General features: G+C 43.8%; 1 protein-coding gene across 19 annotated transcripts in view; it reads left to right on the forward strand.

Annotated features, from left to right (window-relative positions):
* DMD (dystrophin) overlaps positions 1-15,626 on the forward strand; it is a 1,901,967-nt gene that overhangs the window by 1,427,866 nt on the left and 458,475 nt on the right. For all 19 annotated transcript variants that reach the window (XR_008319265.1, XM_053308495.1, XM_053308494.1 and 16 more), the window contains one exon: positions 10,227-10,438. Coding sequence is in view for 18 of the 19 variants with exons in the window: in XM_053308495.1 (XP_053164470.1) it covers positions 10,227-10,438 (212 nt within the window). In the remaining variant the exon portion in view is untranslated. The remainder of the gene's footprint in view (positions 1-10,226; positions 10,439-15,626) is intronic.

Below are 15,626 nucleotides of genomic sequence, written 5' to 3' on the forward strand. Positions count from 1 at the left end.
AGCTACAGAAATATGAGAGGCAACAGAAGAAGAATCAGTCAAGGCTCTAACCAAACTATGCCAGCAAATTGGAGAATGACACAGTGACCAACAGATTGAAACAGGTCAGTCTACATACAGGTACTCATACCAAAGAAAGGATACTTAACAGATTGTGCAAACAGTTACACACAATATCCTTATTTTCACATGCTAGAAAAATAATGCTCAGGATCATCCAACGCAGATTAGAGCCCTACGTGGAAAGGGAAATGCCGGATGTTCAAGCTAGTTTCAGAAAAGGCCGAGAAACAAGAGACATCATTGCCGTTGCATGCTGGATAATTGAGAAAGCCAAAGAATACCAGAAAGAAGTCAATACGTGCTTTTTTGACTACAGAAAAACCTTCGATTGTGTTGACCATGTCAAGTTGTGGAATATCCTTAGGAAAATGGGTGCCCCTGAACATCTCATAGTTGTCCTGAGAAACCTATACATAGGACAGGAACATGGTGAAACAGAATGGTTCCAGATCGGCAAAGGAGTAAGACAAGGTTGTATACTTTCTCCTTCTTTATTCAATTTATATGCTGAACATATACTGAGAGAAGCTGGATTGGAAGAAGATGAGCGTGGTTAGTTGAAGGAAGAAACATCAATAACTTGCGCTACGCTGATGACACCACTCTGATAGCTGAGAATGCAGATAATCTGCAAGCTCTAGTAATGAAAGTCAAAAAGCACAGTGAAAAAATGGGACTACTACTTAATGTAAAGAAGTATAAACTAATGACAATGGGCACAGCAACCAGCCTCAGAATTGATAATGAAGACATTCAAGTGGTGGATAGTTTCTGCCTTTTAGGATCGATCATCAAAAGTAAAGAATCCAGTAGTCAAGAAATACACTGCAGACTAGCACTTGGTAGGGTTGTAATGAAGGCCTTGGAATGGATATTTAGATGCCGTGATGTGTCTATACCTACAAAGATTAGAATAGTTCAGACTATGGTTTTCCCCGTGACACTCTATGGATGCGAAAGCTGGACTCTGAAGAAGCAAGATAGAAAAAGCATTGATGCTTTTGAACTTTGGTGCTGGAGAAGACTTTTGAGGATACCATGGCCAGCCAGGAAAACAAACCAAATGGATCATAGAACAAATCAATCCAGAATTTTCATTTGAGGCAAAAATGACCAGGATCAGACTATCATACTTTGGACACATTATGCAAAAACCCAGCTTCCTTGAGAAGTTCATAATGCTGGGAAAGGTTGAAGGAAAGAGAAGAAGATGACGACCAGCAGCAAGGTGGATGGACTCGATTACAACAGCAATGAATTCACCACTGAGAGACCATAAAGGCCAAGCTGAAGACAGATCATCCTGGAGAGAATCTATCTATGTGGTCGCTAAGAGTCAACACCGACTTGACGGCACTTAATCAATCAATCAATCAAAATATCAGTAGTAGTACTATTACTAGTAGTATGCAATACAATATTTTCTTTGTATTCATTTTTGTAGTTAACTATAATATTGTAATAGTTGTTAAATGTGCTTATATTTAAATAATACTAGCTATAATTATTATAGAGTGCCCCCTCCAGTCTGATATTAAAACTAAATTTTAAAAATCCTTATCAAACTAGAAACATTGAAAGAGAAAGAAAATCAACACATTTTCACATCCTTTTAGATACAGGTAACAAGCTAGATTTTTCATTACTAATAAGATTACACACACACACACACACACACACACACACAAAGCTTTTCTGCAAATTTTTCCTAATAGTTCCCTCCATTTTTATAGTCTGGCCCAAATAATTCAAAATCCAGTGTTAAAAGAACTCTGAGCACTTTCTATTTCCATTGCATTTATCTGAATGAGAGAACACGTAAGCACAAGCAAGAACTGTTACTCCCATGCTGTTTGCACAACTTTTCACAAAGCAAAGAAAAATATTTAATATTAAAATCTCCATAAGCAAACCTGCAGATTAAAAATAAATTTCATGAAAATTTAGAGCTATTTATTTAGCTATTATGTATTTTACTTGGTTCATTTCACTGATATGAAAACAAGCAAAGGCTACTGACATCTTCCAAATTTCTGTTACTCTACTATTTGGTCCGTCCACCTACCCAAGTCCCTTCCAACAGCATTGCTCACCCAAGTTCATTCTTGATTACATGTCACCAATTGTTTTTTTTCCTAGTGTTCCTTTTTCTAAGAATGCTTTGTAAATAAATATGTAAGCTAAAAACGCTTTTCCAACTTAATTTTTTTGTAGAAGTGCTGTCAGGAAAAGATTATCTTGTTGAATAAACTATTGCTTTCCCCTCCTCACCAAAGAAAAGAAATCAGCAAATGCCCGCAGAAGGTATATTGTCAAAGAAAACATGTAATGTTTGCACCATATGATCCATATCTTGTCATGACTTGTTTGCCCAAGATCCAATAATCCAAACTGTTTGCAAAGATTAATTCAGAGGCTGACTCTTTTTAGAAAACATTCAGGTCTTTCTCTCAAAAAACACTAGTAACTTCAAACTTCAAAAAAGCCATACTGTGGCAATTTCTAGCCTAAAGGTTATTCTCATATGGATAATGACATGCATAGGAATATTACTGTTTTAATTGCCAAGCAACAGACCATGAGCCTATACCTCAGTTCTTATAAAACATTTAGGTTGTTCACATGATCAAAATGGCTAGGGAGAGGAAGGCAGGAATATACCTGCCTTCCCTCCAGTGACCGCGGTGATCCTCTTATCATGCTGCTTGGCTGTGCACACAATCACTGATGCATTTCCCCAGCTTCCAGAAATTCCACAGTGTACCATGGAGGAGTGGAGTTCATTGAGGGATTTATCTGCATGCTGGGAGCTATAGGTGCCTGGCTGGGATGTGCAAGCATGTTTGGAACTGAACCGGTTCAAAAGCTCAGGCTCAAGCCAAACCACCCCCAGTTTGGCTCAACCCTAGACCGCACAAACACACACCAGCCCTTCTGGAAGGTTTGCGGACCTTTTACCAATTTTTTTAAAATTAAACTTATTCCCTCCAGGGGGCTTCTCAGAGGCAGCAGGGGGAGTCAACTGAGTTTCTCCCTCCCCCTGGCCTTCCTTCCTTCAGCCCAGGCCACACAGAGGTCCATTGTGCAGGCATGGCGGCCTCCAAAATGGTAGCCTCTGAATCGGGCCATTTTTGAAGAAAGGAAGGCTGGCGGTGGAGGGAGAATCTCTGCGGATACCCTTGCCGCCTTGGAGAAACCCCCTGGAGGCAGTAAGATTTTTTTTAAAAATAAAAAGTTTTTTGGTAAAAGGTCTGTAAACCCACCTGGACTGAGCCTAACCGGTGGGGGGGGGGGTGGTTGAGGGGGTGCCAGACCAATATGGCCTGGTCTGGTTTGGACACCAACCAAACCGGACCAGCTGGTTCCATGCACACCCCTAGTGCCTTGCTCTGTGGCTGTTCAGGCTTCAGGTTCCCAGGTAGAAGGGCGTACTTGTCTCCTTTTACCTTGATAATAGCCTGGGGGTAACCTCAGGCTACCTGGTGAGGTAGTCTCGATTCTGGTCTCAATCCTGGTGCTCCACATGACCAGCCCTACCTAGATAGGGCTGTGGAAGCCCAGGTAGGGCTACTTGTATCAACAGTGTAATTGAAAGATATTAGCAGCAGGTACAGAGGAGCCACCTAATGGCACAGTGGGGAAGTAACTTGCCTAGGGAGCAAGAGGTTGCTGGTTCAAATCTCCGCATAGTTTCCCAGACTATGGGAAACACCTATATTAGGCTGAAAGGCATACTGTGAGGGAGATGGCAATGGTATACCCCTCCTGTATTCTCCCAAAGAAAACTACATTACTCTGTGGTTGCCAGGAGTCAACACGGACTCAACAGCACAACTTTGCCTTTACTAACACTGAAAGTTACTCCTGTTAACTTTACTGTTCGACATTAAGATTTCAGGATGTTATTGTTTTAATATCAAAGAAAGAAAGAAAAGTCACAAAAATAGAGGTTACGTCAGAGTGACACCATTGGTGACAATCTGTTGGAGTACTTCATGTACACCGTGTATACACTTTGTGTATGCCCTGACACAAGTAGTTCTAGTTATAACTTAGTATTCATTATTATTATTTACATTTATATCCCGCTCTTCCTCCAAGGAGCCCAGAGCAGTGTACTACATACTTGAGTTTCTCTTTCACAACAACCCTGTGAAGTAGATTAGGCTGAGAGAGAAGTGACTGGCCCAGAGTCACCCAGCTAGTTTCATGGCTCAATGGGGATTTGAACTCGGGTCTTCCCAGTCCTAGTCCAGCAGTCTAACCACTACACCACGCTGGCTCTCTATGTTCACATCTTCTTAGTTTATCCTTTAGAGCCATCCCCATTAGTGTTTATTTAGTCTGCTCATAAATCTGTTTTAACAGAGAGAGAGAGCTGGCATAAGGACGTTGTTTTAACCAGTTAAGAGTATTTTGTTTATCCATAAGTAAAGTACTGAAGAACAAAAAACAAGATAAAAATAGGTTTCAAGTTAGCAGGTTTACTTGATGATCTGGTCCTTTCCAGACAGCTGAATCAATGGTAACCATATTGCAATACAGTTATCCAGTGTTTGGCTTTTAAATGTAATTTGTTCCAATGTCAATACTTCCTGACTAAACTGATGAGGCATCTCAGGAGGATGCAAAATAAATTTAATAATAACTTTAACATTGGCAAACCTTTCCTACCAAAGTAAACGTGAAAGTGTTGGTTGTTGGAGCTGTTCCAGTCTTTGGACATGTAACATTGCAATTACTCTGGTCCTAGACCTATGACTCAGCAACAGAGCTATTCTTATTTGCCTTCTGTTTGTTTTGTTTGCCTTCTGCTTTGACACATGAGTTTGTAAGCTTAAAGATCCCTGTATCAAAGATATATGGTGAGCCATACTACACAGCATTGGGATGTGGCAGGGCATGAGGATAGCAGTATGTAGGTCTTCAGGGCAGAAAACCTGAACATATTGTATATGTATTCAGTAAGCAGTTACAAAATACACTGTGATAAGTCAAGCTCAGTATTCCTTAAATATATATTTTTTTTTTACCAAGGTAGCAATTGAGCTGATTGTATCACTAGAAATTGCCTATCTAGGTTAAAAAGTGATAAAATGTAGGTATATGCATTTTGATTTGGCTACAAATCATTTTGTGTCCAAAAATGGCACTTTTGGATGTTTTGTGCACCTACTGAAAATGAAAACATGCCACAACAAAGATTTTTGTAGCCAAATCGAAATGACCCCATTTTGGAAACAAAGCTTTGTTTTTCAGGGGGAAATTTGGACGTGTTTTGCGATCGCTAGCAGTCTCTCAAGAGTCTCCCCTTCTTCAGACATCAGTTTGAATCCCCCCCCCCTTTAGGCCTGCAGATTGGCAAGTGAAAGCAGGGCCAGATGCAGCAGGGAGTTTCTGGAGCGACAGGGACAGGGAGCTTGGCTTGCCGGCCTGAGAGTTACTTAGTGCGGGCGGCGGCAGCAGCACGCACAATTGTCCCAAGAGTGACACACAGCCATCATGGGTGTTTGGCGGATGGTGGGGTGAGGAGGCAACAGTGGCGGGCCCTGGAAGAGGAAGTGGGCAGACGAAAATGGCGGGGAGGCAAGGAGGGAGTCCAGCACCGGGGAGATAACGGACAGGAGAACAGACTGGGGAAGGAGAACAGAAGGCAGGGAATGGAATGGGGAAGAAGAACAGAACAAGGAGAACAGAACAACAGGGAACAGGGAATGGACTGGGAGGAAGTGGGAGGAAGCGGCAGGGAGATGGGCAGCCTGTAATTTGGCTTTGGTTTCAGAGCAAGTCAGTGCCGAAACCAAAAATTGGGGGTTCGGGGTGCTTCATTTCGAACTATCTGAATTGGGGGGGGGCCTTTGGATTCGGCCGAAAACAAAACAAAACAAATCTGAAATGCACACCCTTAATAATGTGTAACACTATGCCTCTCTCATTGCTCATCTCATTTGTCCCATTGGACAACACTGTCTTTCTGTCTCCATGAGAAGTTCTGTGACTGTCCTGGAAAAGTGTGAGAATGCTGCTATTAAATTCCCTCTTTATTTTCTAAAGCTAGAAAAAATCCTTTCTGGAACAATGGACATGGACAAAAGTGGCACCTTTTATTCTTCACTTTTCCAAAGATCTATATAATGTCCCCAGGAATGAACTTTCATGCTTTCAAATAAGGGTCACTGGATAGGGAAAGAACTCATTTTCCCCTCCACTGAATCCCATATGTTCATTGTAACATTAGAGATTTTATGAGGCTAAGTCACAAGCCTGGCTGGGGCTCCTAGTGAGGCTGCAAAATTTCTTCACTGCCATGTTCCTGCTGTTGAGTTCACTTGCACAGAAAATGTTTTTAAGTACTGTTCTTTTTTAGAAACTGCCCTCCTATAATGGAGGGCAGGCAGGCAAGGAAAATGCTTCATGAAATGATAAATCCCTTCACACAAAACTCAGCATTGTTAACATGATCTAGAATGTTTAAAACCCATTTCCACAAACAAACAAGCAAAAGCCACACACAATCGTGCTCCTCATTTAAAAACAAATGCATAATTTATCCAATGTATCTATGTAAAAGATCCATAATACTGCAGCAGATCTTAGTGGCTTTTGGACATTAAAGTCACAGGCACAATGGTGGCTATGACATTTGGTTTACCATTAAATATCTTGCACTATGTGGATTGGGACTGGGATTGAGATACACACATAGCACCATGTAAATGGAGCCAAACAAGCATCCAGTATGCCTGCTGCTGCTGCTGCTGCTGTTGCCCCTTGGTAGATATGATTTCTCAGACTACATATACATCATTTTCATGGTGTCCAGGTCCAGTGTCCATCTCCACAATTCAAAGTAAATTTTGAAATTTCATTTCTATTGAGAGGAGGATAAGCACTACAATTTCTGCTTGTTTCTACATTCTTCGGGATACAATTTAAAGAAGCCCATAGTCTTCTCACTTTTCACTTGCCAGAGTAGTATCCTCTTGAGACAACCCTGCCCAAGGGTTTAGCTATAATTGAGCAGATGATTTTAAAGAACCCTGCCCCACTCCAGCTCCTGAGGGCCCCTCAGCTCCACCCCCTCTATTTTCTTCGTTATCTCCCTCACTCTGAGTGGCCACCAGGGAGAGCGTTAAATACAATCCCCCTGATCCTGCTACACCTCTGACCCTGTCCTATAACCTATATCACATTCAGTCACTGAATGTGTCTTGATGCATCTATATTTGGAAAATATTCTTAATGTTTTTCAAAATACTCTATGTTTAGTACATAGCTCATGGAAGCATAATGCAGCCTTTGTTTTCTCTCGCTTCTTGCAGAACAGTTAAGAAGAGAAGATGAATAGACCAATTCTGAACTGGCAGAAGTAATAACTTTATTTTCTAGTGCACTGACTAACTAATATGGAGGCATATTATTCTTTCCATTCTTAGATGAAAAGAATTGTCTTTCCTACTTCACAAGCTATTCTCAGTGTCCATATTAAAGAGGAAATATTAATTATCATGTGAAAAAATAATTTGATGAATGGATGTTTTGTACATTATGCTTTTGGGTTATCAGTAATAAATCAGTGGTGCCTGGATTGTATAAAGGGCTCTAACTCTTCTCCAATGAACCTTCTCTGACTGACTGTATTTTATTTGTCATACATACAGGTAAGCTTTAATTAGTGGAGAACTAGATCAGAATGGCCAGATAAATTATTTCAAATCATGTTGTATTTCACTTTTCTTTTCTGAGCCAAATGAGGAACACAGCATATTGAACTAAAATATTTAGCTTACTTTTAAATGCTATACTTATTTAAAATCATTATATGGAGTTTGTGGTCTTCAAATTGCATCCTTTGATGTAATTTCCTTTTGGGTATAATTCAGTAACGTATGAAATATTCCCAAATAGCACTACAGTGGCTCTTGTATACACACTTATTCATGCATATGAAATTCCGTTTATACTGTAGATTCCCTTTTTCCTTCGGAGGCAAGTCCTTAGTATGTACATTGGGAGATGTCTGTGTGCACATGAGCAATTTGAAGAGAATAGGAAGTCTGTTTGTGCTCAGCACTTTAGATTGCACTTATAATTTGTATCTATTTCATGCACTACTATTATTGAAAATATTTATGTGCTTTCCTACACATTCTCAAAGCAGTTTACAAAGCAAAACATATAAGAAAATGGTTCCTTGACCCTAAAGGGGGACAATCTAAGGTGGGCTGTCACAAAACACACACATACACACAATATCAGCAACAACCATTGGAAAGACACTGTGCTGGTAAATATAAGAGAGACACAGTTCTAAAAGGTTCCTCTCTATAACACCACCATACTGAACAAAAATTCTACAGTGGATGCATATTTAATTTATAAACCATTCCTAACAGAAGTGTTCTTACCCCTGAAACTTGGGGCCTCCAGGGTCTGGGGGGGGGCTCCAAAGACTGAGGGGGGCCTCCTGCCACCCTGCACCCACTCTGCTGCTGTCCCACTGCTGTGCCGAACCACAGTTTTTATGTAATTTTAGCCACCATGTGGGGGGGGGGTGAGCTGAGTAGCCCCTCCCCTGTGGTGGTGGTGGGCAGACTGGCCACTGGGCCTGTCCATCAAGCCCAGTGCCCCTTGAAAACTGTAAAGCGCACCAGCGCAGTTCAAATAGATTGTCGCAAGCCCATGCCATCACAGCCTTGCGATGATCTATTTGAACTGTGCAGGAATGCCTCACAGTTTTTGAGGGCTGCTGGACCAGACGGACAGGCCCAGAGGCTGCTCTGCCTGCCGCCACCACCACCACGGGAGAGGAGAGGCCTGCTCGACACCTGCCACCCCCGCATATGGTGGCTAAAAAAACAGAAAAGCCACAGTTCAGTGCAGCTAGCCCTTGCAGCGGTGGGGAAAGGCCTTGCGACAGTGCGGGGGGGAGCAGGGGGGGAGCGGTCTGGGCACCAAAATCAGCTAGGTGCGCTACCGATTCTTAACCACAGATCAAAGTAGTATTGCTGTCTAATTATGCATTATTAGTTGAATCACATATTTTAGCAAGAGGTATTGATCATAATCTATACAGCGTACCATTTATGGAAGATGAAGTGGGCAGTCATTCTGTCTTGTGATTCGGAATCAATGTTATCTTTTCTCAGGGTCACCCATACCTCTGGACAAGTCACTGGTTTTTACATAGTGGCTGCCATCTTGATGTAAATAAGTGTGGAGTTTGCATCCCAGGCTAGTGTTGTGCTAACACATGCATGTTTATACTTAAGCAACAAGGTGTGCAGTCTGTGGCACGCCTCACAGGTTCTGCTGCAAACTTTGTTGCAAGAGTGCAGCTCTAAAAATCTCTGTTATTTATCAAAACTGAACCATTTTCTTGCACTAGCACAACTTTGTTCATTGTGCGAATGCAGTGTTAGGATGCTGGCTAGAGGTTCTTGTTAACAGATTATGTATTAGGTATGCATGTCAAAGGCAAAAGAGTTCACAAAACAACACTGTTATATTTTCTCTTCCACTCAGTTGTTTGGATCCAAAGCAAATAAGAACATATGTTGTACTCTTTTTTTTTTTTTACTCTAACATAGTAACTATGTTGATTAAAATGCTGTTAAAAGGTTAAATATTATTCAGTATTTCTCTGAATTTAGGGTAACTTCTATTGCATAATGTTCCTTTGTAAGCAGAGAGGTTCTCCATTAGTTGACTGACACCTTTGGATGCAAGCTGCTGCCTTTTCCCAATTTAATCTCCATTGGCTGACAGGAGAAGCAACAGTGCAACAGGAGAATCATCAGTGCTTCTGAAAAGTTCAACTAACTCAGCTCCACTGATGGTTCACTGATGGAAGCAAATTTTGGTGACCTTCCCTTTTCCAGGGTTCCACAGACCTCAGGGAATATTCTAAGGTAACACAGAGGGCTTCTGGGGAAAAAGAGGCCATTGAAATTTCCTCCTACACACACTTGCACTGGTGCAGCATTAGTTAGAACTTCTTCATAAACACTGGTGCTACACTGTTTCTTCTCTATTGTTCAATTAGTCAGGATGTCAAGCACTGTATTCAAGAAGCCACTCTCCGCCACTGCCATTGAAATGACCCTTCTGTAGCCTTTTGATTAAAGGATTCACATTTTGCTTTTGCCTTTGTGTCTCACCAGTTGAAAAGATACAGAATCAGTGGGATGATGTACAGGGCCACCTTCATAATCGAAGACAGCAGCTACATGAAATGTTAAAAGATTCAACACAATGGTTGGAAGCCAAGCAAGAAGCTGAGCATGTTCTGGAATGTGCCAAAGCCAGGCTTGAGTCATGGAAAGAGATTTCTTATACTGTGGAAGGACTAAAAAAGCAGAATGCTGAACTCAAGGTAATTGCTAAAATGGGAAAAGAATCTTTTAGAGATCATAAAGATGAACAGATGCTTCTAAAAGCAAGATCAGATTTTGTGAGTGTGCATCACTCTATGAGAAGAAAATAAAGGGCACCTTTCTAGCATTCATTTAATCTTTTCCTTTCAACTCTGTTGCCTCCAAATAATGTGGCCGCTCTTCTGTATATGTACTACCTTCATTCTAAATTACATGAAGCATTATAGTTCATGTACACTATTAATTCAATAATAAAACCTGTCTGTCATTACTGCCCAAAGTAGCTAATAATATAAAAATATAAAATATACAACAGGACATTGGTAGGTACTTAAAAGATCCAGGGCCTGGAGTCAAACTCACCACCTTCCCCTGTTTGATAATGAACTGCTTTCATGTACTCTAAAGGAATCCAACATTGTTTTCCAGTTTTTGAAGCCGTTAATCACCTGTAATATCCTTGTTATATCTGGCATGTTTTGGTCAGGGGCATTGCTAGCATTTTATTAGGACTGGGTCCCTAATCCACAATACTTGCTTTATTTTCACATTTCTCTCCCCTTTGCAATTATTGCATCCAGAAGTCTTTGCCACCATGTGAAATTGGAGTGGGGGATTTACTGTGCATTTGTATCTCACACATCAAACATTTTTGCAGCAGTTTTGCCAGGAAGACGTTAATACTACGTTTTATGGATGACGCTGTCCCCCTTCTTCTCCTGGGCTGTCACTACCAGTAATTTCCCAATGAAAGTGGTGATTGCACAAGGGATCAGTAGATCTGGATTGTGATCCGTTGCACTCATAAGAGTGGGTTTTGTGCCTGCACGGGACCATTCAGGCAGAATTGACTAGCGCCTTGAAGTGTTAGCCCCACCCCACCCCTTGCATGTGGTGCATTTACTCAGTTTTGTTCAACTAGTGTTTCTCCTCAGTTCCTTTCTTACCACCATTGTGTCAGCACCTCAGGCAGTGAGCTCCTCCGACTGGAACTGTTTCCTGTGTTTTTTAAAAAGTACAAAAATAGATTCATTTTTAAAATTCACACACTTGAGTATTTTTCCCTTATTTCTCTACTCTGTTATGAATAAGAAAAAGACTTTTAAACGCTCTGTTCACTGCAACACTAAACTTCCGTCAGCAGACGACCATGATTTGTGTTTACTCTGTTTGGGGAAAGAAAACAACACCCTCACCTGTAAGATTTGTTTAACTTTCTCTCATTAAACAAGAAAAAAATAGAGCACTATGACTAAGAGCTGCCCTTTGCACCCAGACCCAAGGAGACACAGACACACATTACTTTGGTGAAATTGGCCACATTATTTTGAGTTTTAAAATCATGTAGGGCCCGCAAGGCACTCAGCTGGGATTGGCGCTCCAACCCACCAACAGTGCGGTCCCTAGCAGGTCGGCCAAACCCGTGGTGGCCCTGGCCTAAAAGCCTGTGGCTCTAGCACCTTGGCTCCAGGCAGCCCACCACTACAGAGCGGGGGCGCCCTTCTTCACCGACCTAAGTTCAGGTCTCTGGCATTAATGCCACCCCTCCAATGCTGTCTAGCCATACGGAAGGATGCCACTGCTTGCAGAGAGGTGGGAGCTGAGCAGAATCCCCAATCTGTCAAGCCTCAAGGGATCTGCCCCTCCTCCTTAAAGCCAAACGCTTACCTAAGGTGCTGCACCGATTTCCTCGCTGTTCACTGCCGCACTGCAGCTGCCCCTGAAATGTAGTAACAGGATATCCGGTACTGGATTCTCCTCCAGGAATTCCTGCAGCACTGGCAACAGCTGGGCCCTCCTCATGCCCTGCCGTCCACACCACTCCACTGAGGGCCAGTGCCACAGGCCCAGCTGTGTTCCAGGTTCTGTGCCTTGTGCCCACTTGAACGCCCAAAAAATGAAAGAGTGGCCCAGGACGAGGACTGTGGCCCGTTCCGCCGGAGACATTGCCCCTGCACAAGAGCAAGAAGAGTGGTGAGGAAGGTGCCAATGGCAAGTGGAGGTGTGTGTTTGGGGGGGGGTTGCTCACCCCCTTAGTGCATATATTTGCGGTAGACCCCTGACCGCCACCTGACCAACCGCTGTATGGCGGCACCTGAGTAGTACATGCGTAAACAAATTGGAGGATAAAAATGTGTAGACACGCCAGCCGCGACAAAGGCCTTTTTCATCACCGCCCAGAATGGATATTGTGACAGGTGGACACCATTGGCATGGACAAAGAGGCATCCTCCTGCTTCAACCCTAACAGCCAGGGAAGCTCCGAGTGCCCGTACTGGGCACATACACTGGTCATCTGCCCTGTGAAGGGTGACCAGTTGGCCTCTGCCCTTCTGGTCCATCTTGGAAAAACGGAGCTGGAGCACAGCAGAGGAAAACCCCATGATGAGGTTGATAAGTGCTATTGCTATTGTGCATCTGCAAGGTCCTGCCCACTGAACTGCGTGTCCCCTTAGGGATCAGCTCCCCCACCCTGAAGGCCCCAAAGAACGCCACCAGGGCCACTGCCTGAAACAGGGCCTCCTCATAGGAGGAGGAACAGAGCCCCCCCCCAGGTGCTGTAAGGCGCGCCACAGCGCCCTGGTGTGATTGGCCGGTGCTTGTCGGCCCGGGCTTATGTCACCCTGGTCCAGCTCTCCAGCATGTGTCTAACCCTGAAGTCACCTGAGTGGTCTGGAAGCCCCCTAGCCTTCCCAAAGAAGGCCAGTGCAGCCAAATGGCCAGCCATGGTGCTTACCACCAACTGTCGTAAATCTGTTAGCTAACCCAACAGGATTTACAACCCATTCAGCTCTCCCCTTGTGAGTTAAACAGAAAGTAGCAGTGAATATGCACGAAGGAAAACGAAAGACTCACAAAGAAAAATATAGGTGAAACTCGGAAAATTAGAATATCGTGCAAAAGTCCATTAATTTCAGTAATGCAAATTAAAAGGTGAAACTGATATATGAGACAGACGCATTACATGCAAAGCGAGATAAGTCAAGCCTTAATTTGTTATAATTGTGATGATCATGGCGTACAGCTCATGAAAACCCCAAATCCACAATCTCAGAAAATTAGAATATTACATGGAACCAAGAAGACAAGGATTGAAGAATAGAACAATATCGGACCTCTGAAAAGTATACAGTGTACTGTGCTTGATTGGCCAGAAAACTCACCTGACCTGACCCCATAGAGAATCTATGGGGCATTGCCAAGAGAAGGGTGAGAGACATGAGAACAAACAATGCAGAATTGCTGAAGGCTGCTAATGAAGCATCCTGGTCTTCCATAATACCTCATCAGTGCCACAGGCTGATAGCATCCATGCCACGCCGCTTGAGGCAGTAATTGCTGCAAAAGGGGCCCAAACCAAGTACTGAATACATATGCATGCTTATACTTTTTAGAGGTCCGATAAGATAGGAATGATATGGTCTCTCTGAGATGACCCAGAGACCAATCTGGCCGCCGCATTCTGGACTAACTGCAGTTTCCGGAATACATACATAGGCAGCCCCACATAGAGTGCATTACAGTAGTCAAGTCTGGAGGTGACCAGCAGATGTACTACTGTTCTGAGGTCATTTATCTCAAGAAATGGACTCAGCTGGCGTATCAACCAAACAAGATTATAAAAATGACACAATTAGAATATAAGCTAAAAATATAATATCAGCCGAAGCTGATAGAAGGCACCTCTGACCACTACCTCAACCTGGGACACCAGGGAGAGTTTTGGGTTCAGAAGCACCCCCAGACTGTGTACCTGTTCCTTCTGGGGAAGTGTGACCCCATCCAGAACAGGCAGATCAAAATTTTCTCCCCGGCTCCAACCCCGCACACTTAGTACCTCCATCTTATCTGGTTTCAATCAAAGTTTGTTATCCCTCATCCAGCCCATTGCGAACTCCAGACAGGCATTTAGGGAGGTTATGCCATCTCCCAAAGATGCTGGCATGGAGAAATAGATTTGGGTGTCATCAACATACTGATAACACCCTGCACCAAATCTCATGATGATCTCTCCCAGCAGTTTCATATAGATGTTAAACAACATCAGAGACAATACGGAGCCCTGAGGGACACCATACCAAAGTTCAGATTTTGAAGAACAACAGTCCCCGAGAGACACCATCTGGAATCTGCCCAAGAGGTAAGCATGGAGCCACTGCAAAGTAGTGCCTCCCACCCCCAACCCCCTCTGATGCTCCAGAAGGATACTATGGTCGATAGTATCAAAAGCTGCCGAGAGGTCCAAAAGGACCAACAGAGTCACACTTCCTTTGTCTCTTCTCAGTTGGAGATCATCCATCAGGCCGACCAATGCAGTCTCCACTCCAAAGCCCACCCCAAAGCCGGTCTGAAACGGGTCTTGATAATCACTTTCATCCAAGACTGCCTGGAGTTGGGAGGCCACCACACTCTCAATTACCTTGCCCAGCCACGGAAGGTTTGAGACAGGCCTATGGTTGCTCAGTCTGAGGAATCCAGGGCAGGCTTCTTCAGAAGTAGTCTAATAATTGCCTCCTTAAGACAAGGAGGCATCCTGCCCTCCCTCAGAGAAGCCTTTATTATCTCTACCAGGCCTTCTACGACTACCTCCCTGCCAGATAATATTAGCCACGTCGGACAAGGGTCTAGAGACCAGGTGGTAGGCCGCATTGCTCCAAGCAGCTACCAGCTCCCTGCACGGGCTCTGTTCGTGGCGTCCCACGGCCTCCAAAATTAGGTGCAGGTTACCCAGCTGCTTCGAGTGCTGCCAAACATTCCACAAAACCTTGCATTAGTTTGGCTTTTTTCGCTGCCCTAGACATTCTCTGGTCTTGTGCTGGAACCCCAGATTGGCCACCCACGCCCCATCTCCCTTGGGGGTCGAGCACTGCTTCTCTAGGGCCTGCAGGCAGACAATGAGCGCTCTGCTGGCCCCAATTTGAGGTCCCCCTCATCGTCCAAGGAAGAGTCCCTGGGAATGGGGGGCCTCTTGGAGGGCCGAACCAGCTTCCCACCCTTCTTTATTGGGGCCTTCTTCGGGCCCATCCATAAATGATCCCTAAAAGCTATGTGTGTGGGGGGGGTATGTCAGGGAGCTGTGTGTGTGTGTTGTGGGGGGGGGGTACGTCAGGAGCTATCCCTGGCCAGGTCCTAGGCTTCCCTGATTGCCACCCAGGAAAAGGCTAGGCAGAGAGATAAGTGACTGGC

The sequence above is a fragment of the Hemicordylus capensis genome, chromosome 3 (genome assembly GCF_027244095.1).
Source record: "Hemicordylus capensis ecotype Gifberg chromosome 3, rHemCap1.1.pri, whole genome shotgun sequence".
Taxonomy (NCBI): Eukaryota; Metazoa; Chordata; class Lepidosauria; order Squamata; family Cordylidae; genus Hemicordylus; species Hemicordylus capensis.